Genomic DNA, 27,100 nt, shown 5'->3' with positions numbered 1-27,100 from the left:
GCCGCCGTTCCTGGGTCTCGTCCCATCATGGCCACCGTTCCTGAGTCTCGTCCCGTCATGGCTGCTGTTCCTGCATCTGCTCACGTCAAGTCTGCCAAGTCAAAGTCTGCTCATGTCATTTCAGAGTCTCGTCACGTCTCAGCTGATCGTCCAGAGTCACATCACAGCTGATCGTCCAGAATCTCGTCACATCACAGCTGATCGTCCAGAGTCTCGTCACGTCTCAGCTGATCATCCAGAGTCTCGTCACGTCCCGTCTGTTGTACACAGATCTTCGAAGTCAGTTCTAAGGTATCTCAGACTGACATCCAGTGTGGAGAATCCACCGCTGGTGTCAGTACACGCATCTAGTATCCCTAAACCAACGTTCTCAAGGGACACCGTTCATACACTTTAAAGCCTGCCGCCCACTACTCACCCCAGTTCTCCAGGCATAGAGCCGTCAGTCTTTGAAATAGAAAATGTACTCTCTGTCCTGCCAGTTATGGCTACGGCCATTCTCTGTGTATGGGCCACACACACCACTGTTGTTTCCCCAGAGGTGGCAGCATTCACTGCATTCACTGGTGGCGCCCACTCTACTCTCCGAACCTGATCCCAAGTCTAGCCCACAGAAGACTCCTGTTCCCGAGTCTAGCCCAGAGAGGGCTTCTGTTCTCGAGTTTAGCCCAGAGAGAGATCCTGATCCCGAGTTTGGCCCAGAGAGGGTATCTGTTCTAGACCAGAGTCCAGTGCCGGTTCCAGCCCTGGTTAAGTTTGTCATTCTTTGCGAAGTCTTGTTAGTTGTTATACTGCATTTCTGAGCATTCTCCCTGGATTTGTCTCTTGGTTTTTTTGCTCTCTTGCCTGTTTTTTGGGATTTGTCTGAGTTTCCTGCCTTGTCTATTGTTTGGATTGCCTGCCTGTGTTTTGACCTGTTGCCTGTATTTCGGATCACGTTTCTGGTTTGTCCCAATAAAGCTGCATTTGGACCTCCAACCTGTCAAGTCTCAGAGCAGTACGTAACATCACTACTATTCTCTAGACAGTGAAGTATTCTGTGGCTTTGACACACAAACCTGACAAATACAAAGTTTGATTCTGACAAAAGATACTATGTTTTTGACTAAAATATTTGATTTTGACCTGGCAGTTTGAGATTTGCATAAGTTGCTGTGTAGTTTTTTGATTGTTTATAGTTGTGAGAAAATGGTGAATTGTTTCATGAATTGTGTTAGCAATCAAGAAAAGCTGTAATGAAATGCTCATGCTCAATGATATGAATATTGACTTATAAAGCCACTTGTTGCAATGTCTATTTAACGATTTAATCATCCACTACAATAATATGTCTTAAATTATCTATTAATATTTAGACTCAGTTGACATCCCTAAACTGATTATTATTAATCATTATAAACATGACACTAAAGCAAGTTCAATATGAGCATTAGCCACATGACCCCAACACAACAGATCCAATTCATTCCACTTTAAAATTTGAGTCTGCTTTAAAGCAAGTGACCAGTAAGACTGAAGAAACTTACCAGCAAAAAGCGTCTGAAGTTCATTTTTTTCTGATTTCAACAGGTCCAATATGAGCATTAGCCACATGACCCCAACACAACAGATCCAATTAATTCCACTTTAAAATTTGAGTCTGCTTTAAAGCAAGTGACCAGTAAGACTGAAGAAACTTACCAGCAAAAAGTTCAAGTTCAAGTTCAAGTAAAAAGCGTCTGAAGTTCATTTTTTTCTGATTTCAACAGGTCTCTCTCTTTTGTGAGGTTCATGTTGTTGGTTAGTAGCTGGTTTCTCTCTTTTGTGAGGTTCATGTTGTTGGTTAGTAGCTGGTTTCTCTCTTTTGTGAGGTTCATGTTGTTGGTTAGTAGCTGGTTTCTCTCTTTTGTGAGGTTCATGTTGTTGGTTAGTAGCTGGTTTCTCTCTTTTGTGAGGTTCATGTTGTTGGTTAGTAGTTGTTCTCTCCCTTCTGTGAGGTTCATATTGTTGGTTAGTAGCTGGTCTCTTTCCTCTGTGAGGTTGGTGATCTTAGTTAATATCTGTTGTCTCTCTTGAGTGAAGGTGACACACAGCACTATGACTGCGGTCAGCAGAAGAACACACAGCAGCACCAAACACACCACAGCTGCTCTGGAGCTCCTGATCGTCACACCATCACTTCCTGAAGATGATAGATATGATGTTAGTCTCTTCACTTCCTCATTTCATATGGCTCACATCAACTGAAAACATGCCAACTGTAGACTAATTTTACTCTTTGTCAGATGTTTATTAGTGTAGTTTGTGTTCTTGTGTTTTAAGAGCAAATGCAGAGGAATAGTTCACTAAAAATGGGTTTCTGATTATTTAGGCCATCCAAGATGCACTGTATATGACTTTATTTCTTCAGCTGAAGAGAATTTAAGCTTTTGGAAGAAAACATTCCAGGATTTTTCTCCATCTAATGCAAGTGAACGGGGCTCAATGCACACCATTTCTAATGGTCCAAAATCCATATATAGGCAGCTTTAAAAGAATCCACATGACAGTTGACAAATAAGGGTCTTCTCTAGTGAAACAATCAGTCATTTTCATTATATTTACAAGTAGAGCATGCAAAGACTACATGTCAGAACTTACTGCCCTGATTGCACACGTACATCATCTATTTGACGTCTACATTTTAAGACGTTTCCTATCAGATGTCAAATAGACGTTTATTAGATGTCTTTAAGATGTTTATAATTTAAAATGTATGTCAAACTGACATACGTCTGTCAGATGTTTGTACACAGCAGATGCTTTCCAGATCAAGATTTAACAGACATCTTGCAGACGTACGTGTGCTATATGGGTGGATGACCTGGAGGTGAGTAAATAATCAGGAAATTTTCAATTTCGGATGAACTATTCCTTTAATCACAGTTACCTGTGTGTTGAGGTGTTTGGGTTTTTGTTGTGTTGAAGTCCTCTGTGTCTTTCTTATGTTTCATGTCTCTTACAGCCTCTGCACTGATGTAGATATCAACAGTCCTTTCTATTCGGTCTTCCGAGTCCATTATCGAACCTTTATTCATACTATCATTCACAATTCCAGACATTTCTTTTTTGGTGCAGTTGAAATGGTTACAGTCGTTTATCTATGAAACATAAATGTAAAGTGGTAAAAAAAAAAACTGTAACACATACATTGAATTATATACTGAAATATATTGTTGATTAATCTCTGTACCTGTGAGTTCAGATGACTGGATTCTCGTTGTGTTAAATCTGTGATCTCTTTTCCGACGTCACCTCTTACAACACCCACATGTTCTTAGACATTATGTTTTTTTTCATCTTCTTTGCATATTTTCATTTACACTATCGGACAGCTTCAGTGTCCGCAAACTAACCCTAGTTTCTCTCCTGTAAGTGGACTGTGTTGTGTTCCTCATCTGTGTGTGTGTGGCCAGTATTTATGCATAAAGGAACTGTTTTGTGGAAATATTTAAAGTATTTATATAAAAAGGAACTTCAACTCGCTGCAGAAGGATGTTGAATCTGTTTCAACAATGTGGATTGTGTTCATTTAAATGAGGTTCAAATGTATTCATTTTAACAGGTGGTGTTGTAAACTTTTTGGAAATGTTTAGGTTAGTGCTGTTACAGACATGAACAGACTGATAGTAACAGACATGAAACAGGTTAAATGAAATAAGCATTCGTATGTATGCATTTCAACCGGGGTTCGCTATATTCAGCGGCGTAATCTCAATGTCACGTTTGTTTAAATCTAAGGTTAATTAATGTTTGATTAGCTGTGCTGAGTGTGCGGTCAATTTCAGCTGCAAACGCACTTTTAATTGATCCTAATGGCTCTATACAATTAGAGAATATTGTTATATTAATGACAGTTATCTAATGAATAATTTATGATATTTGCTCCGGTGGGTGCTGGGGTCTTATCTATTGGATTGCAATGCATATTCTTGTTAACGCTTGTGAACATTTCACATTACACGCCACTTGTGTTAAGCTGGTCGGTGTGGTAGCCTAGGCACACATAGATAGAAATACATGCGGTTCACATGGCAATCCCGGCCAGATGCATTTGTTTTAGGTCAAAAAAGAGTCCGGGGAAAAGGTGATATGGTCACCATACTTAAGATATAATCACCACAAAATGAGGATAGTAACTTGAGTTCTTGACACTTCCAAGTCACCTTTCAGTGACCTGGGCCATATGTTAGGGAGGGAAAGAGGGGCATAAGAATGGGTGAAGGGGCAGTTAAGTAGATCGTATTGTTTTGTTGCATGGCATCTGTTTTGTGTGAGTTCCTGATGTTTTGGTTTCACACAAACAAGTGAAAAGTATTTCCTTTCCCAAGTAACAGTAAATTAATATCACAATAAATACAATATCGATATTGTATGATATAAAAAAAAAATTGTGATAATATTTTTGGCCATATCGCCCAACCCTAGTTCAAAGTTTTTTTTTTTAAAAGTGTCTGAATAGTTCTTGCAACCTTTACGTAAAGAAATGTTGCTTGCTGTGGTGAAGTGGTTATTTTCAAAAACCTGCCTTGAGGGTACACCATATTGTTTAGTTGTCAACACCAGGGCTGTTGATGCTCCATTATTTGTTGCAGCATTCAAGCATATTATCTTTAAAGGAACACTCCACTATTTTTGAAAATACGGAAAAACTCAACTGTTTAACTCTAGCGGAGTTGGAAAATGAACCTATTTTTAAAAAATATTGGAGTGTTCCTTTAACATACGAACTTAGTGATCCAACCATCCATCATATAAAAATTAGGATAACTTCAGTGATGGAAGAAAACACCACACTTCTCTTACCTTCCTGGAGTATTCATCCACTGCTCCAAAACTGACTATGTTGTACCTATTAAGTAAAGCTTTTAGCATAAAATGAGCATTTTGCATATGGAATTCTACTAATATAGTGCAAGGAGACATGTGTTTATAAGAAATACTCATAGGAGTACATGACAATGGAAAATGACAAAACTTTATTAACTTGTGATTAGTATCCACATGCCAGAGAGACAGAGGCCCTCTCACAGAATATGTGCAGCGTACCACACACCAATACCAATCTGTACATTCTGGATAGGACTCCTGTCGAATCCACTTTGTGCACTGAAGCAGCTACTCTTCTCCACTGAATGTGAATCACCATGGATTGAAGCCTACCTTTGACCATTTGGTATCCAGCAGAGGAAATTTCTTTTTTAATCTGGGCAACCAATCAATTGAGGTCTTGATCTATTGAGGTCTTGCTCAATGTTACTGTACGTTTTCGTGGAAAACCCAAGCTCTTTAATTCGTTTGGGACAGTGACATGAAATGCCCAGAGGTTTTGCAATGTAGCATACAGAAAATTCCATGAAATCAAGATCAACTGGTGTTCTTATGAGAGCTTTTCCGTTTTTCTTTTTTTCTATTCAATTAGCTTGATAATGTACTGAATAAAACGAAACAATTTGCTCCTGAACTTGTTTTTAAAAGGGACTACACCTAGATTGTATATGACGATTCTTGCTGTTATTTTGCACAATTAAAGTTATTTGTTATGTTTCATCATTCATCAATTAGATCTAGGTATTATAATGTTCTTTTTTCTGTTTGGTTGGTTGGTTGGTTGGGGGCGGGGGACAGTTTGCAGCATTGTATATCTGTGGTTTCTGTTGTATCTTTTACCCAATTGTATATAGAATGCTGCAGCAAACAAATTCGTAAGAGGAAAAATGCAAACAATAAACCAACTCTATAGCAGATTCTAAGTGATCAAGGGCTTAGGACGTTCCAGTTCAGTCCATTGCAAGGGTTCCGCCAGTAGTGGGCACTCGTGCAACGTAATCAATTACGTACATCTGAGTAAACGAGACGGAGGGAAGTTTGCGAGTGAAGGGCATAAAAAATAGACTGGAACGCAGCCAAGGTTTGATGGTGTTGGAATTGCGATCACGTTCTTCCGGCTTTGAAGCAGGGCTTGAAAACGAAAAAAAATGTTTCAATCGGTTCACTCAGAGCAGAATCGATATTTTAACGTTTCTGTTTCTGCGTTCCTCTGTATTATTATCGTTCTGAAACCGGTTTGAGTAGACAAAATACCGATTAATTACGTTATTTTTAAAACTTTTTATTTGCCTATAATAATAATAATATTAAAAAACAGCGTTTTCTTTACTCAAAAAGATAAAAAAAAAAACAGAAAGAGATCTGGTATCTTAACCTGCTGCGCTTAGTCACAGCCAATACTAAACAAAAGAAAAAAATCTGTTAACACTTTAAAGACATTAAAGTATTTAAGATATTTAAAAATGTTTGCTGCATTGTTAAAAAAAAAAACGCTCCTCGTATAAAATTGCATTTTGGGAGGGCAAAAAGTCGCGTAGGCTCAAGTTGCATTTTATTATTACATTCAGAAATAATGTAGGCTAAATTGCTGGTAAAGCAAAATGTTTACAAACATTATAAACACTGCATATCTATGAACACAGTTTATTTCTTTCCACTTTAGGCTATAAAAATGTCAATCCAAAAACAAATTAATTTAAAGTGAAACTGATGCCTACCTTTCACATTCGGCACAAATCCAAATGTTTCCATATTTGCAACATCTGGATGCTAAAGTATTTATTATAGGCTTTGTACTTCACTCGAATCGATGTAAAATATCATTCTTCACATCAGCTATATCAGCACAGTGAGGCCCTGGTCACGCTGAACGCAATAGATTGTAAAACTGAGCAGTGTAACTTATGTTTTTTTTTAACTGTATTTTATTTTGATAATGAACAGGCACACTGCCACTGGGACTGATGAAGTTGAGAAAGTTTGAACAGTTATCAAATGACTTAAATTAATGATATTTGCTCAGGTGGATGCTGGGTCTTATCTATCGGATTGCAACGTATATCCATTTGTTAATTAACATTACCCATAGTGCGCATCTAATTAGAGTTAAGCTAGTGGGCGTGGTAGCCAAGGCTCACATAGTCATATGTCAAATCTTGTGGGAGCGGGTGATTTTACCTTTTCCATGGGCGGGAGTTGGTGATCAAGTCCCGCGATTTGGTGCATAACAAGAATAATGGAGTTGCATAAACACTAGGCTGCGTAAGTTGGTATTACACGGTGTTTGCTCGTACACGATTACATAACTTGCTGCACCACCCCCACTGTCATTTTGCTTTTTATAGAAATTAAAATTATTTAATTCAGTTATAAAACGTATAGACATAAAATTAGTGAATGTTACAAAAAAGAATATGGACTTCCTCCAAACGTCCACCATCCTGTTTGTAGGGTGAATGTATATGGATAGTGTCAATTTAAAAAGAAAAAAAAAAAGCGTGTCAAGCATTAAAAAATGTAAAAACCACTGGCCTAGGATTTTATTCTGTCAACGTATAGCATATAGCTAAATAGTTGATCAGTGATACACTCTCTCGCCGACAAAGGTGTTGCCTCCCTCTTTCATTTCATTAACATCTGGTGTTCTAGTCTCCTATGGATATGAAAAATGACAACATGCTGTCTCTTGACATTTTTTAAATATATTTTTATAAGAATAATTCATAAGGTATATACTCTCTCAAAACATTACACTGCTCACGAAACAATAAGCAGTAAGTACCAATCAATGAGAGCAATTTTGAACGCTTATTGGTCAAATATATGTTGAGGACAAATATATCTACATAAACCTATGCTCGCTCTGTCTCGTATGCTAATGATCTAATGCACTTATTAATGCTGGATCTTTAAAAACGAATACCAAAATCTGACATTTTCCAGAACAGGATCTGGCTCAATTTAAGCACTGCTTTTATCAACAAGATTTGTTAATGCCATTATGAATAGCTATGCAACAGTTTATGGACTGTATGTGATTTAGTAGGTTTTTGAATAAGAATAATTTTTTTCCAGAATATCTAGATCAATCAAAAGACAGACTTGGATGCATGTTGGTTGTGCCAAAAAAAAAAAGTGTTATTGCAATGTTAAATTTGTTGCAATTTTGCACTTTTGACAAATATTTGAATATTATGTATAATAAAACAATAGTCACTGACATCATAATTGTATTGTTTTGTTTCAAATACCAAATATTTTATTTAAAACATTTCTCATTAATGCTTATTTGGTTATTTGTAATATACATTAGTGTGGAAAAAAAGTTTCAATGTAGCTAGCTACTTTTTGGTAAACGAATACCAAAATCTGACATTTTCCAGAACAGGATCTGGCTCAATTTAAGCACTGCTTTTATCAACAAGATTTGTTAATGCCATTATGAATAGCTATGCAACAGTTTATGGACTGTATGTGATTTAGTAGGTTTTTGAATAAGAATAATTTTTTTCCAGAATATCTAGATCAATCAAAAGACAGACTTGGATGCATGTTGGTTGTGCCAAAAAAAAAAATGTGTTATTGCAATGTTAAATTTGTTGCAATTTTGCACTTTTGACAAATATTTGAATATTATGTATAATAAAACAATAGTCACTGACATCATAATTGTATTGTTTTGTTTCAAATACCAAATATTTTATTTAAAACATTTCTCATTAATGCTTATTCGGTTATTTGTAATATACATTAGTGTGGAAAAAACGTTTCAATGTAGCTAGCTACTTTTTGGTAGTAACTTGTAGTGTAACTAGTTACTTTTTCAGAAGGGTAGCTTGATTGTAGCTTAACTACTTTAATTTATGAGTAGCTTGTAGCTTGATAAGCTACAGTTTCAGAGTAGATTCCCCAACACTGGCGATTTATTAATTTCAAAGTATTATCCTGAATCAAATGTATCATATGCCATCTACCATAACTGCTCAATAATTTGAGACTACAGCAAAGAAGATGGACTGTGTGGCCACATGCATTCATATGAACATGACAAAATAAAATAAAAACCTTCAAGACAAAGTAAAAAGAGGTGAAGGATGGGGGATACTTTTAGGAACCTGGAGTATCTGCATTTGGGGCACATTCATAGCTTTGATTTCACACAGATACTTAATTGTCCGATCGCTGAGCCATTTAAAACTCTTTCCTCAAAAAGAACAAGAATAGGGTCTCTCATATGCATGACTTTCCATATGTATCAGAAAAATAATTTTATTGTGATACATGTGCAGGTGATTTTTTTTTGTAAACCTCTTTTCACATTCAAAACATCTGTCATTTATGTCCAGAACGAGCTTGCCAATAGTTTTTCATGTCTCTATGATATGTGAAACTCCTTTCACACAGAAGACACTTCTCTCTCCACTGAGAAGCCTCCACTGAGTGTTTAAGTGCAAAACTCTTTCCACCGTGATGGTAAATGACAGTCTTCTTCGATGTGAATTCTTACATGATTCTTTAGGTGTTTCCTGTCTGTGAAACTCCTTCCACACTGACGACATATAAAACCGTTCTCTCTTGAGTGAATCCTCATGTGCTGATTAAAGGCTACTTTAAATCTGAAACTCTTTCCACACTGACCGCATACAAAGGGCTTTTCTCCAGTGTGAATTCTTACGTGGGCATTAAGACTTGCTTTTTGAGTGAAGCTTATTCCACACTGTTTGCATTTGAAAGGCTTCTCTCCAGTGTGAATTCTCACGTGGACTGTCAGGTTTCCTTTTCGATTGAAACTTTTTCCACACTGTTGGCAGGTGAATGGGTTTTCTCCGGTGTGAATCCTCATGTGGTTAATAAGGTGTCCTTTTTGACTGAACTTCTTTCCACACTGCTGGCAAGTAAACCGTTTCTCTCCAGTGTGAATTCTCATGTGGATTTTAAGGCTTGCTGATCGATTGAAACTCTCTCCACACTGTTTGCACGTGTAAGGCTTTTCTCCTGTGTGAACTCTCATGTGGACATTAAGACTTCCTTTACTAGTGTAACACTTTCCACACTGTTGGCAGGTGAAATTACGTCTAGTCTTCTGAGCTCGTTGTCGTGACAAAGTCTTTTCAGTCTGAGAGCAACTAAAAGATTTTCTCCAGTTATGAAAGCATGTTTGTTCCTTTTCTTTCAGTTCTTGATTCTCCTCCTTTAGTGACTTTGGGTCTAAGGAGAAGAAAAGACAAATAAGCCCAGTTTAAAAGCACATGTAAAGCATCAAAACCAATCACATGTATGCTGGATCCTACATGCACTAAGCTGCTCGCAGAAACTCTTCTCAATATTGTTCACTTTTAGCTTTTCATTCAGAAATGAAGCCCATCATAAAACTAGTCTTTTATGGCCACCGTCCTACCGAGGTCTGTTCCAACCCTAATTAAACACACCTGCCTGTAACTGTCAAGCAATCCTGAAGACTTCTGTTACATTGTTCAGGTGTGTTTGATTAAGTTGTCCATCCTGACGTAGACCATCACATTTTCCTGGACAGCTTGTGAATTGTGTTGCCATTTGTGGACATCTAATAGCATGGTTATGTCACATCTATCTTGACTTGACTTGACTATCTGACCATTTTGTTTGTGTGAAACGAGAAATTTCCAACTCAACTATGCAGTGCCCTCTGCGTCACCTAATGCAGACCTGCCAACCTTGGAAACTATCAGTGAGACGAGATGGGACACAAGGTTTGAGGGGGATTCTTCGTATTGTATATTCCTAGATAGCTACATTATTATCTACTATGGCGAATGTCAAAATCGTAAGTGCAAAATGCAAGATTTAATGTTAAATATTTTTTCAAGGTTAGTACACACACATTTGTGCTATTCCTGTTATACAGTATTTTAGAGTAAACCGTAGGGATGCAACAATACAGTTATAGTCCAAGGTTCAATACATACCTCGGTTTTTTTTAACCACAGTTTTTGTTCGGTTCAGTTTGGTTCTAATGGCTTGGCACATCAATTTAAAATGCCTTTTTTTTTTCAATATGCAATTTAAAACTCCAGTGCACTTCTGTACACTGGAGAAAAACATGGATGATCATACGTCTACTTCAAATTTCTTTTGAGAGAAGTACTATTTTTATGGATTGGCCATTATTTAGTGCTATTAACGCATGTGATGTCTGTTTCATTCATACTCAAAGCAGCCTCAAGCAGAAAATCCACTGTAACTGCATAAAAGAAGATAGTCGAGTGTTTGTCTTCATGTTTCTTCATTCAAAACGTTTCTGAGACAATGTATGATTTATCTGTGTTCTTAAAACCACCTCGGCTATTTTAATAATAATTAAGTATTTATAAACCATTGCTAATTGATATAGCCTTTTTACAATATAGAATATATTTTCTGCATAATTCCGTGACAAGAATCCACATCACATCACAAACTGAAGTTATTTTAAACATTCGACTTGTGGAGTATGTTATAATGTTCTCTTTTGTTGGACAACAGGTTTAGAAACGCTTCTCATTGCAAATCATTACAGAGGAAGATGTTTGATGTGCATTGCTTTTTCAAATGCTCTTAATTAGGGTTGCCCCCTAATAGTTGACTAATCGTTAGTTGACCAAAATTTTATTAGTCACAGAAAAGAAAAAAAAGTCCACAGGCGAAGTCACGCAGTCCATGACAGACAGATCATTAATGGCTGGTCTATGGCAGAGGTCCCCAACCACCGGGTCGTGACCCACTACCGGGCCGTGGAAGAATTACTACCGGGTCACACAAACGTTCTAGTAAAAATGTGTATAGATATGACGCTTTTATTTATTGCGCGTTAAATCATTGTTACAATTATTCTGTGTTTATCGTTGTATGCAATTGATATGGAGTAGCAATTTGACGATTTCATGTTAAATTAGTAAATTAAAGATTGCTCTGACCTGTCATATATTAGGGGTTAAACGGAGCACAGTTGATCCGTGATATGTACGGATGAGACCCCACAGTTCGGAACTATTCTCTAGCTGCCGCGCCGCCATATTGGTAATCCCCACTATTCCCATACATTCCATTGAATTAATAGGAAAGCGTACAAATTTAATGAGAAAACATCACCTAACAAGTCAGTGTTTTTAAATCTGAAGTATCCCTGTACATTCTTACAATGCAATCACTAGGCATGTAAACGGAGGCCAGCGGTAGGTGCTGTGCAGGTAAACCTCAATACCCTGATCTCAAGAGACGCACTAGCGACTGACGCTAGTGGCTGCAGTTTTTAGCCTCCTTGTTAGTGCGTCCGCCTCCCATGCCGGAGACCCACTCGGAGCGAGAACGAGGTGTGGCGGTGAGGACCCGGGAGAGAGGGGTTACATTGGTGCCGTGACCCGGATGGGAGTGAGGCTAAGGGGGGTGAGTGTAACGGAGGCCAGCGGTAGGTGCTGTGCAGGTAAACCTCAATACCCTGATCTCAAGAGACGCACTAGCGACTGACGCTAGTGGCTGCAGTTTTTAGCCTACTTGTTAGTGCGTCCGCCTCCCATCCCGGAGACCCAAGTTCGAGACCCACTCGGAGCGAGAACGAGGTGTGGCGGTGAGGACCCGGGGGAGAGGGGTTATATAAACGGTTATTTTTTTAATGTCGGGAATTTCCCCTGCTTATTAAAAAGTTACGTTCATTACAGTAGCAAACATCAGATGAACATGATAAACATCAGACGGACACGACTTAGCTCAACATATATATAACAAATGACAAAGTGCTCATTCAGAAATCTGAAGAAAGATTTTGTATACACATATACCTTCATTCGCCTTGTAGTCATTATGTAATTTTGTTATAGTGTTTTTATTCGTACAGTAGGCTAACTGCAAATGTTTCAACAATGATTTCGTTAACACCATTCATTTTGAAGCAGGTAATGATTTATGGCGAGCTGCATCACGCCGGATCTGTTTCCTATGTTGTTGTGATTTCATCTGAATGGAAACAGCGTATCCGTGTGACGCAGCTGACACAAAACAGCATACGCTGCTTACGTCCAGCTGATACTCTCCAAAATGGCACTACAGGGTGACGCGAAGGAGACGAATTGTTGAATAAAGTCGTTTTTTGTTTCTTTTGTGCACAAAAATTATTCTCGTAGCTTCGTATAATTGCGGATGAACCCCTGATGTCACATGGATTATTTTACAGATCCCCTTGCTACGTTTCTGGACTTGGGAACATTTCAGTTGCGTTGCTGTCTATGGGAGGGTCAGACAGCTCTCAGATTCCATCAAAAATATCTTAATTTGTGTTCCGAAGATGAACGAAGGTCTTACGGGTTTGGAACGACATGAGGGGGGAGTAATTAATGACAGAATTTTCTTTTTTGGGTGAACTAACCCTTTAACCTCATTCTTTTGTCTCGATACATAAAGAAACATTTGCACTGATGGGCAAACACAATGGCCTGATTTTGTAAATGTTACTTATCACACCTGCATTAATACATTGGTTTGTCCAGTTTTATGCGGTCCCATAGCAAAGTCACGTCTTTTTTTGATGCGCATTAAGGAACTTATTCGGTAAAAGTGTTTCCATCGTAGGTTATGTGCATGTTTTCTCACCGGATAAGTAATTTATCTTACTTAGTTGAGCACATACGTTTTTTTATGTGCATTTTTAGAATTTATTTGCATCTTGGCATTTTATTTTATGCGATACACCAAAATGCACATAAAAATAGGCTGAGGGAAACATAGCCATTGACCTATAAACTTTATTTCTACATATTGTGACATGTCATAACAAATGTCCAAATACACAAAGTAAAGCCACTTTAATTATGACACTCATCAAATATATTGTTAATTTCTGTAGAGCTGGACATTTTAATAAGGATCAAATGAGCGAGTTCAGTTTTGAGAATGAAAATCAACCTGTTTGTTCCTCAGTATCTTCATGTTTGTCTCTGAATGCTTCTTCAATCTTCATGTTTTCACTCTCCTCTTTAATAAACGCCATCTTTATAATCGTGTCACGTGGATCTCAGTTGATTCAGCAGGAGTTTTTCTGTGTGTTTGAACACTTTGTCCTGTTTAATAAAAAGAGAATAATTAATAGAAAGGAAAATAATCAGCTCCCTAGTTCAGTAGTCCGCACACTGGTGAGGGAGTCAGTCAGTGAGATAGTTAATGACCTTAAATCACCTGATGAGACAAAAAATAGCATTCAAATTAATAAAAGGACACAAATAATATATGAGGTTCTTAATAAAGGTTGTATTTAGTATTTGCTGATTTGTAAATCAGACTTTTATTTAGATTGTACTTTCATGAACACATTTGCAGTTGGTTTGTAAAAGTCATGTTTGTGTTATTGTTCTCGTTGTTTTGAGCAGCAGTGACTCGTCAGCGAGCGGCGATTCGAAACTGATTCAAATGACTCGATAAAGTTTCCAAAAGCTCCGTTTCTCCATCACTACTTGCTAGCGACTGAATTTGTTCATTATAAACTGGTTCACGATGCAGGGAAGTCGCAGCTTTTCAGTTACTCGTGTTCAGATGCACTTTACTCGCACAAAATAACCTTCATTAACATCTCTAGATAAAGCATTGCAGTTAAACGCCTTCTCCTTCTTGTTTTATGCATCCAATGTGTTAGCCTGCGTGCCAATGTGCACACTATCCATCCTAAATTATACGCGATATTAGTCATTTTCAATACTATTTAGGGTGGATAGTATGCACATTGGGATGCAGGGATATAAACTCGGTATAATTCATTTCATAAATAGTTAAAATCACACACCTTTCTTCAGCCGAATCACAGACGCAGGAGCGCAGCGCATCCTTATGACCTCACATCGCCACACCAAAATAAAAGTCTTGTCCACATGCCAAAGAATAGAATTCATAGAACTTTACATTAGAAAACAAATATCAGTAACAGATATGGGTTGAAACGCAGAGCTATCAAAAAACCCCAAAGCTATTAATACCATTAATCTTTTTTTTGAAAAGCTGTATGTCTTGGTTCTAAATGTACTGCGAAGTGCTTTCAATTCATGATCACCTACAGAGCATTTGTGATATTCTCAGTCAATGAGAAATTCCAGTATCTTGATCTTTATAATTACAAAGGTTTGGAAAGAACTTCTGAAGTCATAAACAGATCAAAAATTAAATATGTGGTTGTACAGAGATCTAACTATTTCATTTATTAACCGAAACTCACACAGTGTTTGCTTTTTATGGCGACCATTACACAGAATGCAAGAGATTCGCATTTTCTACACTCCTCACTCTTCACATACTGCCACACTAGTTTTAAGTCATGTTTACAGTATTTACGTTACTTTGCTGATTGATCATTTTGAACGGAGTCATCTTTCAACATATTTTCACGCTTGAATAGACAAATACACACAGAGTTATGTCAAAACGTCTGTTTTGGCCAGTATTCATTCACGTAAACCCAGCTGATTGTGTCTTAATTTAAGTTTTCTGTTCAAACAGTCAAAGTCAGTTGTAATCCTTAACAGTCGTGGACCTTTAATATAATCCACTCTAACCAAATATAGCTTAAATCTGATTTACTGCCCTAATATTCTGGGGAGAAACTGAGATGAAATAAGATGGATATTTACATTGTCAGGATTCAGTTTCAGTTAATAAATTAAATAGTTAGAATTGAAAGCACAGAAAGCTTTTCAAAAAATATTAATGGTTATAATAGCTTTGGGCTTTTGATAGCTCTGCGATTCATCTCATCTGTTATTTATATTTGTTTTCTAATGTAAAATTATATGAATTCTACTCTTTAGCGTGTGGACAATACTTTTATTTTGGTCTGGAGATGTGACGTCACAGAATGTATAATTGGGTGATAATCTTCTTATTTAGTAGAAGAATTGAAATAAGGGTTGATAAAGAGACTCGGGTATGCACTTTGTAGAGACAGTAAATTGATACAAATCAAAATGCAAGAAAATCAATAATATCTTGGGTTGGGGAGCAACTAGGTCTTCATTGAGGAATATATACTGGGCTCTTATGAGATGTGGTTGTATAGCTTATATGTCAGCAGCTGAAACTAGACATAGAAGAAGCTCAAGCCCTAAGAATATGTAGTGGAGCACTCAAAACATCTCCAGTTGCAGCTATACAGGTAGAAACTGGGAAGATGCACTGCTGTTGGGCGATTTTAACATTCATGTTTGCTGTGCTTCTAAACCATACTCAGCAGAAGTACTTTTGACTTTACTGAGTGGGTTTCTGGTCCAACACATATCCGTGGTCATACCCTTGATTTGATTTTAACCCATGGTTTTTCTATTTCAAACATTGAAATCAGTAGTTCTTTTTCTGATCACAGGCCGGTTCTTTGTACTGTCCCTCTTGCGGGCCGAATCCTCAGAAATCCATCGCTCTTACTCAACATTCTAGGGAAGAATTTTCTGTAGCCAACCGTGAAGTCTGCAACTCAACGAAGCACACAGCGCCTTCACAACATGGCGGCGGCGGCAACAACAATACCATGTTTTTAACTGCTCGTGTTTTCATATGCAGCTGGCAAATAAAATGAAACAATAATTACTTCTGAGACAACACATACATTTATTGTTGGGTTAACTAACTGGTTTTGTGTCGATTGATCCAGAGCCACTAAACAAAATCTGCCTAAACACAACGTGTCAGAATGCTATCAACAATACCATATTATAGTATAATAATCAAATAATAGAAATGTGCGTGTGTGTGTGTAGAAACCCTTTAAATCACACTGAGATGATATATTTTCACTTGTAAATCCCACTGTTTGCATTCTAATACTAGTATAAATGGTTTCTAATACTATAGTGTTTTTGAGCCATACTATAGTAAAGTATTATACTGTATAGTATTTACAACACTTTGTTAATGAATGCTACAGCATACTGTATAGTGAACTGATAAACTGTAATAAATACTGTAGTATACTTTAGTTTTTAATACAGTAAACTGTAGTGTATTGTAGTATGATATACCCTATAGTTGTAGAAAACTTAGATCAGTATTGGGTGAATTAATTTTTTATATTACTATAGAGTTGTTATATTACCACAGCAACTATAGAATTACCACAACAAATTAATTCAAGTACTTTACTATAGTAAGGTTCAAAAACACTATAGTGTTTACTATAAATTACTATAGTATTTTTCCATTGGGAAACATATTAAAGTTCTGTCTTTAAGACAGAATCTCACCTTCTTTCATTTGTAGTTCTTAATATTTTCAACACACCGCTGGACAACATTTGTTTAAATATGTATTTCACCAATAAGTCAACTCTAAATTTGCATTTTTTTGTTGTAGTTTAGACAGCGACGTGATGACAGGACTTTTATTTTGGTGTTGTGGTGTGACGTCATAAGACCGCGCCGCTCTCCTGCGTCTGTCGAGATTCGGCCTGCAGAAAGGTTTGTGGTGTTTTTTTTTAAGCATTTGAAAGCGTTTAAATCAATGCAAGACGTTAATGAAATTTCATAGTTTTTACAAACAACGTAAAATTGTTTAATTATGGATGAAGTAAACGATGTGATACTTTATCTAACATTAATAAATAAACGGTATTTTTATGAGTAAACCGCACTCGCAAAGGCTGCGTCTCATTTTGCTCCCTATGTAGTGAATCCGTTTATACTCACTGGCAAGTGCTGATGAGAGAAACATAGCTTTATGAAACAAAACAGTTAGGCTAACTTACTTCCCAAAATGATTCAGTGATTCGTAGCGCAAACACAACAAACAATGCAATTTTTGTACAAAAAAAAAGTAGCAATTTTTTTCGTGAAAACGTAATCTGTTAATTATAGTAAGTATTAAATGTGCAAATAACAACATTATTAGGGTGCCAACTTCAGAAAAGGAAAATAAGGGACGCTACCTTGTTTATGATACGCCTTTCACGCTACGCTTAACCTTGGCTTAATATTATAGCTATAAAATTGGATTTTTCTGATCATTATGATGTGTTTTGGCTGCTTTAATTTTTAAATGTTATTAAATGCTTATTTCAGAGATGAAATTCCACATTTCAGCTCTAGAGTAATCTCTCTGCTGGTCATCAACATCTGCAACATATTAATTAGCTTACATGATTATGAAAATAAAACTAAAAATAACCTGCAGGGAATGATCTGGGAAGGTTCCTAGGATGGTTTTTATTTGATTCCCAAAAATGACCAAAAGGGAACCATAGGGGATCGTTCTGTGTTTGTTGGTTATGGTGTATTACTGCAAATATGGGCAAAACTGCATTTCTTATGGCTTTCATAAATGCTTATTTGATGCCTTAAATACGAGACAATTCTGTATCATACGGAAAGGTTGGCAACCCTAATCTAATACCAAATGCAAAACATGCTGATGTTTTTTGTTTAATTAGGTGATTTAAGGCCATTAACTCTGTCTGGCATCACTACAGCAGTGCAGTAACTAGGGAGCAGATTGAGACGCACCCAGAGATTTAGTTTGCATTTATTATTGGTTTTCTTAATTATTCTCATCTTAAACAGGACAAAGTATCCAAACACACAGAAAAACTCCTGCTGAAGCGACTGAGATCCACGTGACCCTATAATAAAGATGGCAGTTATTAAAGAGGAGAGTGAAAACATGAAGATTGAAGAAACATTCAGTCTGAAACCTGAAGATACTGAGGAACAAACAGGTTGGTTTTCATTCTCAAAGCTGGACTCAGTCATTTGATCCTCATTAAAATATCCATCTCTACTGAAATTAACGATATTTCTGATGAATGTCATATGAGCGTCCTAATTGAAGTTGTTTTATTTGACATGGAGTGGGTCCTCGTGCTGACCAGACAAATACCAGATAAAATGTCAAAATGACTGTTTTTGGCAAGTGACTTCATAAATCTTAAAAGAGCTAAAACGTCCTAAATAGGGCCTTTCGCACCGCTTTAGTTCCAGAACTAAATGTACAGTACTAAAGTACTGGGACGATTTTGCGCAAACTATTTCCCAGTACCATTTAAAGGGTTGCATTCGCACTGACAGTGTGTACTAAGAAGTGACGTAAGACGGTCGACAGCGACATCATTTGTGCGCGGCGTTCAACAACATAAACAAAGAAGAACAACGTTAACAACAGGAGGATGGAGGACGCTGTGATCGGAGCTGTGTTTTTGTTGTGTCTCGCGGGTTTCACAATAATGGACATGGAAAGTCGACGTATACGTAAAGCGATTGAAAGAACGGAAAGGAGGACTAAGAATCTCCAACGACAACTGGCAGTGCTACATTTGCTACAAGTGCCTGCAGCGTCTGTCCATCTATCGCTGTTCTCCATACTTGCGAAATAAGTTGACACAATGTTTACAGTATGTTTACACAGCGTTTTAAATCAAGGCGGGTGAGGGCGTTTTCGTATGCGTTTGGCCAATCAATGTCTACTTACGTCACGATTAGTACCAGTTGTGCTGGTTAGACCCTGCTCCGGAGTAGGAGCTAATTTGGTTCTCGAAAAAGGCAGTCCGGTACTAAAATCGCTCCCAGTTCCGGCGGTGCGAAAACGCCAAAAAGTGGGTAGTTCCACAATTAGTTCTGGTACTATGAAAAGGTTCCTGCGGTGCGAAAGGCCCTAATGACCATAAAGAACAAGGAGAAAATTGGATTTGTGTCAGATCCACGTGCAACAGATTTTAAAGAGACAGCACTGCTTTTATGCTGTATTCAAGTCTTTTGTCTCATCCACACAAAGCCAGAGCTTTCCATATCCGCTCTTTTTTTCCCCTCATTCTTCTGTAAACATGGCTTCGTCTCAAGAATAGGGATGGGCATATTTGGCAATTTCTTATTTTGATCATCGATAGGTTTCAAAAATGAAAACATGAACATGTGATTAGAACACTGTTAGATTATGATTATGATGCAGCAATGTTGTTAAAAAAAAGAAGCATAGGAATAGCTGCCTGAGGTGAAGCTGAAGAGTGACTTTATGCCAATAAACTAAAGCCTGTTTATGACACATCCTATGATATTAATCAGATAACTTGGATATATAACATAGACATAACGTTACAACTTGTTTCTGCACAAAAGGATGCAAAGAGCTTCTGTCGTGATGGGCTTTCATGACAGTGCGCTGAAACAGGCAAGGAAAGCAAACAGAATTTACTATAAATTTCACATTTTATAAAGTTCCTGTTATAATGCTTATGGCATTAATGTTTAAGGCAGATTTGTGCTATATTTCCATCTACATTATCAAGTGATTTCTGAAATTGCCTGCGCGATTTCAATGCATACGAAAACAATTTTAATTGAAGTATGCCTACTGTTGAACAAATATGACGAAAAAAGCACTGCGGCATTATAATGTCAGTATTTTTTCAAAAGAAACATCTAAAAGCAATATGACCATCTCAACTCTGTCAATATCAGGCATTGCATTTGAGCATGAAACTAAACACTGGTAATATGCAGTGCGTTCAGCATGTTAATTAATTTTAATATCCCAACACATCCTATATTAGATTAATCAGATAAGTATGTAGGTAACATGCTGTGGCCAGCTAAACAATCTGAGCTCAGGGTGCCGCCCAAAGTGCTGCTATAACCAATCATTTTTTTCTCCACGATCATCGTTTTCATGATCGATCATCGCTGTCACGGCCGATAGTGCACGATCGTGCAACACGATCGCTGTTGCACATCCCTACTCAAGAAATATCTGAAAACAAATATCACAAAACCACTGAAACGGACTCAAAACAATGTAGTATACATGCCAGACCAGTATGTGGCGCTGTAATTCTGCCACAGAGATGCACTAAAAACGGAGAAGACTTGTGTGTTGTGTACAAACCCAACACAACAACAAGAAAAGCTAGTAAAGCTAATGGTGATGGGAAGTTCGGCTCTTTTGGCTCGGCTCCCTTAGAAGAGCCGGCTCTTACGACTCCCAAATGGCTTTTTATTTAGCATCACTCTGAGCCTTCTATTTTAGCCCAATGTAGCAATTGTGAATGGTTTGTGTGTTGGTTAGCAATTTTTTTTATTCAGTGATTTCATAAAAGCCTTGTTTTTATGCTTTTTTTTTTTGTTACAAAAAAAATACACAGATACTATTATTTAACATTTTAATAAACTTTAATAATAACACTTTAGTCTTAAGGGCAGGTTGGCATTCAGAAATATCAGATGCCTCAGCTTGGATGTGATAATAACACTTTAGTCTTAAGGGCAGGTTGGCATTCAGAAATATCAGATGCCTCAGCTTGGATTTGCTGATGCGATTTCTCCCCTCTGTGATTATTTGTCCTGTTTTTGAGAAGACTCTCTCTGAGGGGGCCGATGTTGCAACAAATTGCAACATTTTTTATAACACTAAATAAAAAAATTGCTTACCAACACACAAACCATTCACAATTGCTAAATTGGCCTAAAATAGAAGGCTCCGGTTGAAGACATCACTAAAAGCTAATAGGCTCAGTAGCTTCTGCAGAACAAACGCAAGCATGTAGTCTGCTATTGACATCATCGTTTCACAAATTATACGGATTGGCTGTACACACGAAAATGCAAAGGTGTCGTTTTCAGATTTATCCACTCTGGGGCCCAGTTTAAAAAAAGATAGCGGTTTCACGCTCCCAAAAAGCTGGATCTGTCTGAACAAAACGTTGATATAATACATAATTTTTACATGTACAGCTGAATGCTTCTCGGTGTGGATGGGGCCAAAGTCGGATGTTGAGAACATTCTAGTTGAATTGTTCCACTTCCAACTTTAACGAGTTCCAGTGAATCACACGTCGCGTTCACATGTTGCCCACATGATGTTGCCACGACACAAAGAGAGCGTTTTGTGTTTTTGTATCAATTATAGCAAAAACATACAAAAAAATAAACAAAATGCTGCCGTTCGTTTTGAAAACAGTTGACAAAAAGCAAAAAGAAAACTTAAAGGGTTAGTTCACCCAAAAATGAAAATTAGGCTGCGGTCACTAATTAGAAGAGCAAAACGAGGATTTGTAAGGAATGTCGGAGGATTTCGATATAAGCCAAGAGGAGACTGGTTTTCCTTTGCTTAAATAAGGAAACTGCTTCTTTTGATCCTGTAAACAAACGCTGGTTTTCACGAGACTCACCGGCGCATGCGCAGCGCTGAACTCATACGTCATGCTCCCGGAACTGCTTCTGTGTACAACTGCTGGCGCTAGCTACATTAAAGTGATTATTACATTTTTAATATGGATATTTTTCTTACAAAAACGCATCGATTCGCTACAGGAGGCCTTTGTTCACCCCCCGGAGCCGTGTGAGACACTTTTTTTTTTTATGGAACGGTGCTATTTATTTCACGTCTTTTGAACAGAAGCACTGCAACACCCGCTGAGTGCAACGATAGAGCTTGAAAGATCAAAGACAATTTTCAATATAACTCCGACTGGATTCGTCTGAAAGAAGAAAGTAATATACACCTAGGATGCATCGGGGGTGAGTAAAACGCAGCCTAATTTTCATTTTGGGGTGAACTAACCCTTTAATGTTAATGTTTTTAAGTTTGACGTACGTTAGGTCCACACTATGCTCGCTGGAAGCAGCGATGTCAAATGACGCGCCTCGCTGAGGTCGGGGTTGATCGATTTGCCCCGAGTTCACTTCAAGCCCCGTTTCTGGTAGGTTTTGTCACTCTACGCAAAAATGTGGTGACGCCTCAGTCCACGCGTGGTACTCAAATCAAGCAACAACAAAAGAAAAGGAATTCGACCAATCAGAGTGCTGGGTTTATTCCTCAAATAGCAAGCAGGAGGATTGACAAATGCGTGCGGCCTATCGTTCAAAAGAGCCTGCAAATTGACAACAACACAAAATCCATGGGTGTACAGATCAAGGTGGAGCCGAGGAATCTGAGCACGTAGGCTGAGCTCATGACCGGGAAGCTGTGTGTAGCCAGTGTAAGGGAGGAGCCGGGGAGCTGGATGGAAGGATGATGGGGCTTTGAAAGACTTCCCATTGCTGGGCAACAGAAATCAAGATGCTGAGCAGAACCAGCAGAGACGAAAGACTGGGTGGTACCAGCAGAGATAAAAAAGCCATGAGGCTGGGCAAGACCAGTGGAGATGATGCAGGGGGGTGGTCCATTCTAGAGTGTAGATTCATGAGTGCTAGCTTCGTGACCACTGGATTTGGGAGCTCTGGGAACACAGAGGTCCCTTTTCCACCAGCAGGAAACCGGGTGCTAGTTCAGAGCTACTGCTATTGCCAATTCAGATTTGGTTCGACTGATGCTTTTCCACGAACTAGAGAGCCACCACAGAACTAGGTCTTAGACGTCTCATCTTTCCTAGCAACACTAGTGTGACAGCGCCAAACACACCAGGCTTGCTCAAGATGCATCGGCGCTGTGCAGACCGACCGGCACACGACACCAAAGCACCGCGAGAGCTATTGGAAAGCAGACGACTCTTTAAGCTTAAGAATTGCTCTCATGGTAGTTTGACGCCACACGCCAGCTAGTCCACACATCGCTGACACATCCCAAACAAGCCTAATGTCAACAATGGCTTTGCTAACCTACATCGTTGTCCAAACACCGCAAATCCAACATGTTTGTGTTTAGCTGCTATTTCATAAAAAGCCCGGTCAAAAGTTTCTCTTCGTCTTGTTGATCACGGTAACCCAGCCCCTGATGCATGCGGTTCTTACTTATAGACCAGCAATGTTTTGGTGCTACTTTATGAACCACTTTTCCTGGTACCAAGCTGGTGCTTTGGGTGTCGAAAGACAAAGAACCGATTTTAAACTAGGCTCTGGCTCCGAACCAGAGCTTGAACTGCCCTGGTGGAAAAGGGGCAAGAGACTACTAGACTGGGGTCAGTGGACTAAGGCCAAGGGGTTCTGGAAGGGCAGTAATGGACTGGAATCTCTGGGGAGACTGGATTGATAGAAGCAGGGTCCTCCTTTATGTCACCCACAATGAAAGACTGTACATTTATTTGGTGCTTGCCCACTGTTTTTTTTTTTTGTGAAACTTTGTGTGCTGTGACCAGATCTCCCTGGAAGAGATTATGAAATCTCAATTGATTAAATAAAGGATAAATGAAAAATCAACAATAACATTAATTGATTATTTTCATCATAGATTACACAAATTCAGTAATAATCTGAACTCATTTGGACAGTTGTGCAGTTTTGTCACAAAATGTAAAAAAATATTTTTGGCATAATATTGTGAGCTCTAATGATAATGTCCCTCATGGTCAGCATATACTAGGAGAAAAGCAGAGGACCTAATACTGAGCCCTGATGCACTCCATACTTGTGTAAACAAATAGACATTTCATCAAAGTATTACTAGTCGGATAGATTTAAGACCTAAACTGCGCTAGTGCTTATTGACAAATTGAAATAAAATTTTAAACATGAATGGCAGATTCAGGATTGGTCTATAACAGTGGTTTTTAATCCTAGTCCTGGGGACCCACCGCTCTGCACATTTTGTATGTTTCCCTTATCTGATACACTGAGTTCATGGAGCTCTCACCTAATGAGCTGGTGATCTGAATCAGGTGTCAAAATGGAGACATAAAATGAGCGGAGCGGTGGGTCCCTAAGACCAGGAGTGACTGGTCTATAATATCCCAGTTTTGTTGGAAAATGTTTTATCTTGGTTTTGGTGTCTGTTGCTTTAAGCCATTAAAGTGCTACTAATCTGTATTTGTCTTTTTTCACTTTAGAACTGATGGCGCTGAAAGAAGAGAGGCAAGAACTGACAACGATAGAAGAGAAAGATCAATATGAGAGACTTGACTTGATGACTGTGGAAACATCTATGCAGTCTGAAGCATCTTTATCACCAAACAAAGTTCAGAAGGCCGAATCTAACGGTCGCATCACCTGCCATCTATGTGGAAAGAGTTTAAAACAAAAATATAACCTTCAAATGCACATGATCATTCACACTGGAGAGAAGCCGTTCAAATGCCAAGTGTGTGGAAAGAGATTCCCACGTAAAGAAAACCTTAAACGCCACATGAATAGTCACACTGGAATGAAGCCTTTCATATGCCAACAGTGTGGAGCATGTTTAGCACATAAACAAAGCTTTGAATCCCACATGAAACGTCACACTGGAGAGAAGCCATTCACGTGTGATCAGTGTGGAATGAGTTTCATACATAAAGTATCCTTTGATTACCACACGAAGAAAGAATACTCAGGACAGAACGGTTTTACATGTAATCGGTGTGGAGAGAGTTTCAGTTGTAAAGGAAACCTCAAAAATCATACGAGACTTCACACTGGAGAGAATCCTTTTACCTGCAATGTGTGTGGGAATAGCTTCACATATAAAGCACACTTTGATACCCACATGAGAATTCACACTGGAGAGAGGCCTTTTACCTGCAAACTGTGTGGGAAGAGCTTCTCCCGCAACGGATCTCTTAAGATTCACATGGTCGTTCACTCTGGAGAGAAGCCATTTCCATGTGATCAGTGTGGAAAGTGTTTCAGACATAAAACAACCCTTGATTCACACATGAAAAGTCACACTGGAGAGAGTCCTCACATCTGCAGATTTTGTGGGAAGAGCTTCTCAAGTAAATCAACCCTTAATGCCCACACGAGAAATCACACAGGAGAGAAACCCTTCAACTGCAAACTTTGTGAGAAGAGCTTCACACAAAACGGAAATCTTAAGATTCACATGGCAACTCACACAGGAGAGAAGCCTTTTGTGTGTGCTCAGTGTGGAAAGTGTTATGCACGTGAAACAAACCTTACTTACCACATGAGGATTCACTCAAAAGAGTATAATTGTCATCAGTGTGGACAGAGATTCCCAGACAAGAGACGCCTTAGCTGGCATGAAAAAATTCATTCTCGAAAATCTTTCAAGTGCCATGACTGTGGAAAGAGTTTCAGATTTAAAGGAAAATTTACGGTTCACATGAGAACCCACACTGGAGAGAAACCCTTCACCTGCACTCACTGTGGAAAGAGTTTCAGTCAGAAAGTAACCCTTCAGGTTCACATGAGGCTTCACACTGGAGAGAAACCTTTCACGTGTCTTCAGTGTAAGAAGAGCTTCACATATAAAAGAGACCTGAAACGTCATTTGCAAACACATTCTGGAAAGAAACAGCAGTGCTCTGCGAGTAGAAAGAGGCTTAGAAAAAGGAGCAGTTTGAAAAATCAAAAGCACGATCGCTCCGGAGGAAGGCAGTTTAATTGTGATCAGTGTAAGAAAACATTTCTTTTGCCATCACACTTACAGATACACCTGAAAAGTCATGCAGATGTGAAACCACATTTGTGTTCTTCGTGTGGAAAGTGTTTTAAATGGCTCAGTAGTTTAAAATGGCACCAGAAAATGCGTATCTGTGTGAAATTGAAGCTACGTTCTCACCGCAGCCGAAAGTGACCCAAATCTGATCATCCACCTTCATGACAATTTGCATTCTTCTCCTCTAGATAGACTCTTCTACATTTTAACCGCTGTATATGTGACCATCTGCTTTGCTATAATTCAGTATAATTCAATTTTGGTTTGTCGCAAGACACACCATTGTGAATATGAAATTCATCTTTGAAACTTTTTACATTCACAAATGTAAAAAATAAACGTCATTATTACAAGTGTCATTATTGTTAGATTAGTTAATTGTAAAGTTCATTAGTGATGAAATTCAATTATAAAGGCAGAAAATAATGTCATTATCCAGCTCAATCTTTCGTTCTTATCTGAGGGCCTGTTTACACCTGGTCACTTCATGCATTTTCTCTGTTTGGATATCTTATCTGATTTTTTAAAACTGTTCCATTTACACTTGGCCATAAATGTGTCGTCGCAAAATGGATATATCCGATCTTCCGTACTACCGTATTGACCCGAATATAAGACGATGTCAATATGAAAATAATTGAAGACAAAATGTGTTTTACTGAGAAAAAACAAGATTTGGATTTTAAAAAGCCTTTTTCCAAAAGGTACATCTGGAAAAAGGGGGGTCGTCTTATAATCAGGGTCGTCTTATATTCGGGCCAATACGGTATATGCAAATTTAACAGATTTCACGACAATGAAAGCAACCGATATGCGCTGCATTTATTCATCATCAGCTAATTTCAAGATCAAAAAACTGCAATAGGAGAGAGCATGGCAACAGCACTAGTAAGATCGTTAAGTCTCGCTACTTTTAATGAAGATGATTGTGTGTTAAGCATCTGCAACATTCTTTCAGTCTCATTTGTGGCAGTTTTCG

At 38.2% G+C, this 27,100-nt stretch overlaps 3 protein-coding genes and 1 long non-coding RNA gene across 4 annotated transcripts in view; 1 reads left to right on the top strand and 3 right to left on the bottom strand.

Annotated features, from left to right (window-relative positions):
- The window catches only part of LOC107692259 (C-type lectin domain family 4 member F-like), a 5,478-nt gene extending 2,837 nt beyond the window's left edge, over window positions 1–2,641 (bottom strand). The window contains exons 1-2 of the mRNA XM_016491224.1: window positions 2,620–2,641; window positions 1,777–2,161 (exon numbers count right to left, since the gene is read on the bottom strand). Coding sequence (XP_016346710.1) covers window positions 1,777–2,161; window positions 2,620–2,641 — 407 coding nt within the window. The remainder of the gene's footprint in view (window positions 1–1,776; window positions 2,162–2,619) is intronic.
- A 234-nt stretch (window positions 2,642–2,875) lies between these two features.
- On the bottom strand, window positions 2,876–18,457 carry LOC107692226 (uncharacterized). Its single transcript, XR_001634625.1, has 3 exons — window positions 18,382–18,457; window positions 4,746–4,748; window positions 2,876–2,886 (listed from the first exon to the last, which is right to left on the bottom strand). It is a non-coding gene; the product is annotated as an uncharacterized LOC107692226 (long non-coding RNA).
- On the bottom strand, window positions 8,729–10,177 carry LOC107692202 (gastrula zinc finger protein XlCGF49.1-like). Its single transcript, XM_016491169.1, has 2 exons — window positions 10,140–10,177; window positions 8,729–10,056 (listed from the first exon to the last, which is right to left on the bottom strand). Exon 2 carries the CDS (start codon window positions 9,857–9,859, stop codon window positions 9,293–9,295), a length of 567 nt encoding a protein of 188 aa, XP_016346655.1. The 5' UTR covers window positions 9,860–10,056; window positions 10,140–10,177; the 3' UTR covers window positions 8,729–9,292.
- LOC107692067 (gastrula zinc finger protein XlCGF57.1-like) lies at window positions 18,432–26,610 on the top strand. The gene is made up of 2 exons (XM_016490968.1): window positions 18,432–18,538; window positions 24,572–26,610. Exons 1-2 carry the CDS (start codon window positions 18,454–18,456, stop codon window positions 26,257–26,259), a joined length of 1,773 nt encoding a protein of 590 aa, XP_016346454.1. The 5' UTR covers window positions 18,432–18,453; the 3' UTR covers window positions 26,260–26,610.
- Window positions 26,611–27,100: the final 490 nt, after the last annotated feature.

The sequence above is a fragment of the Sinocyclocheilus anshuiensis genome, unplaced genomic scaffold (genome assembly GCF_001515605.1).
Source record: "Sinocyclocheilus anshuiensis isolate Anshui unplaced genomic scaffold, SAMN03320099.WGS_v1.1 scaffold998, whole genome shotgun sequence".
Taxonomy (NCBI): Eukaryota; Metazoa; Chordata; class Actinopteri; order Cypriniformes; family Cyprinidae; genus Sinocyclocheilus; species Sinocyclocheilus anshuiensis.
The sequence above is the reverse complement of the archived record's forward strand: the minus strand, read 5'-3'. Positions and strand labels throughout refer to the sequence as shown.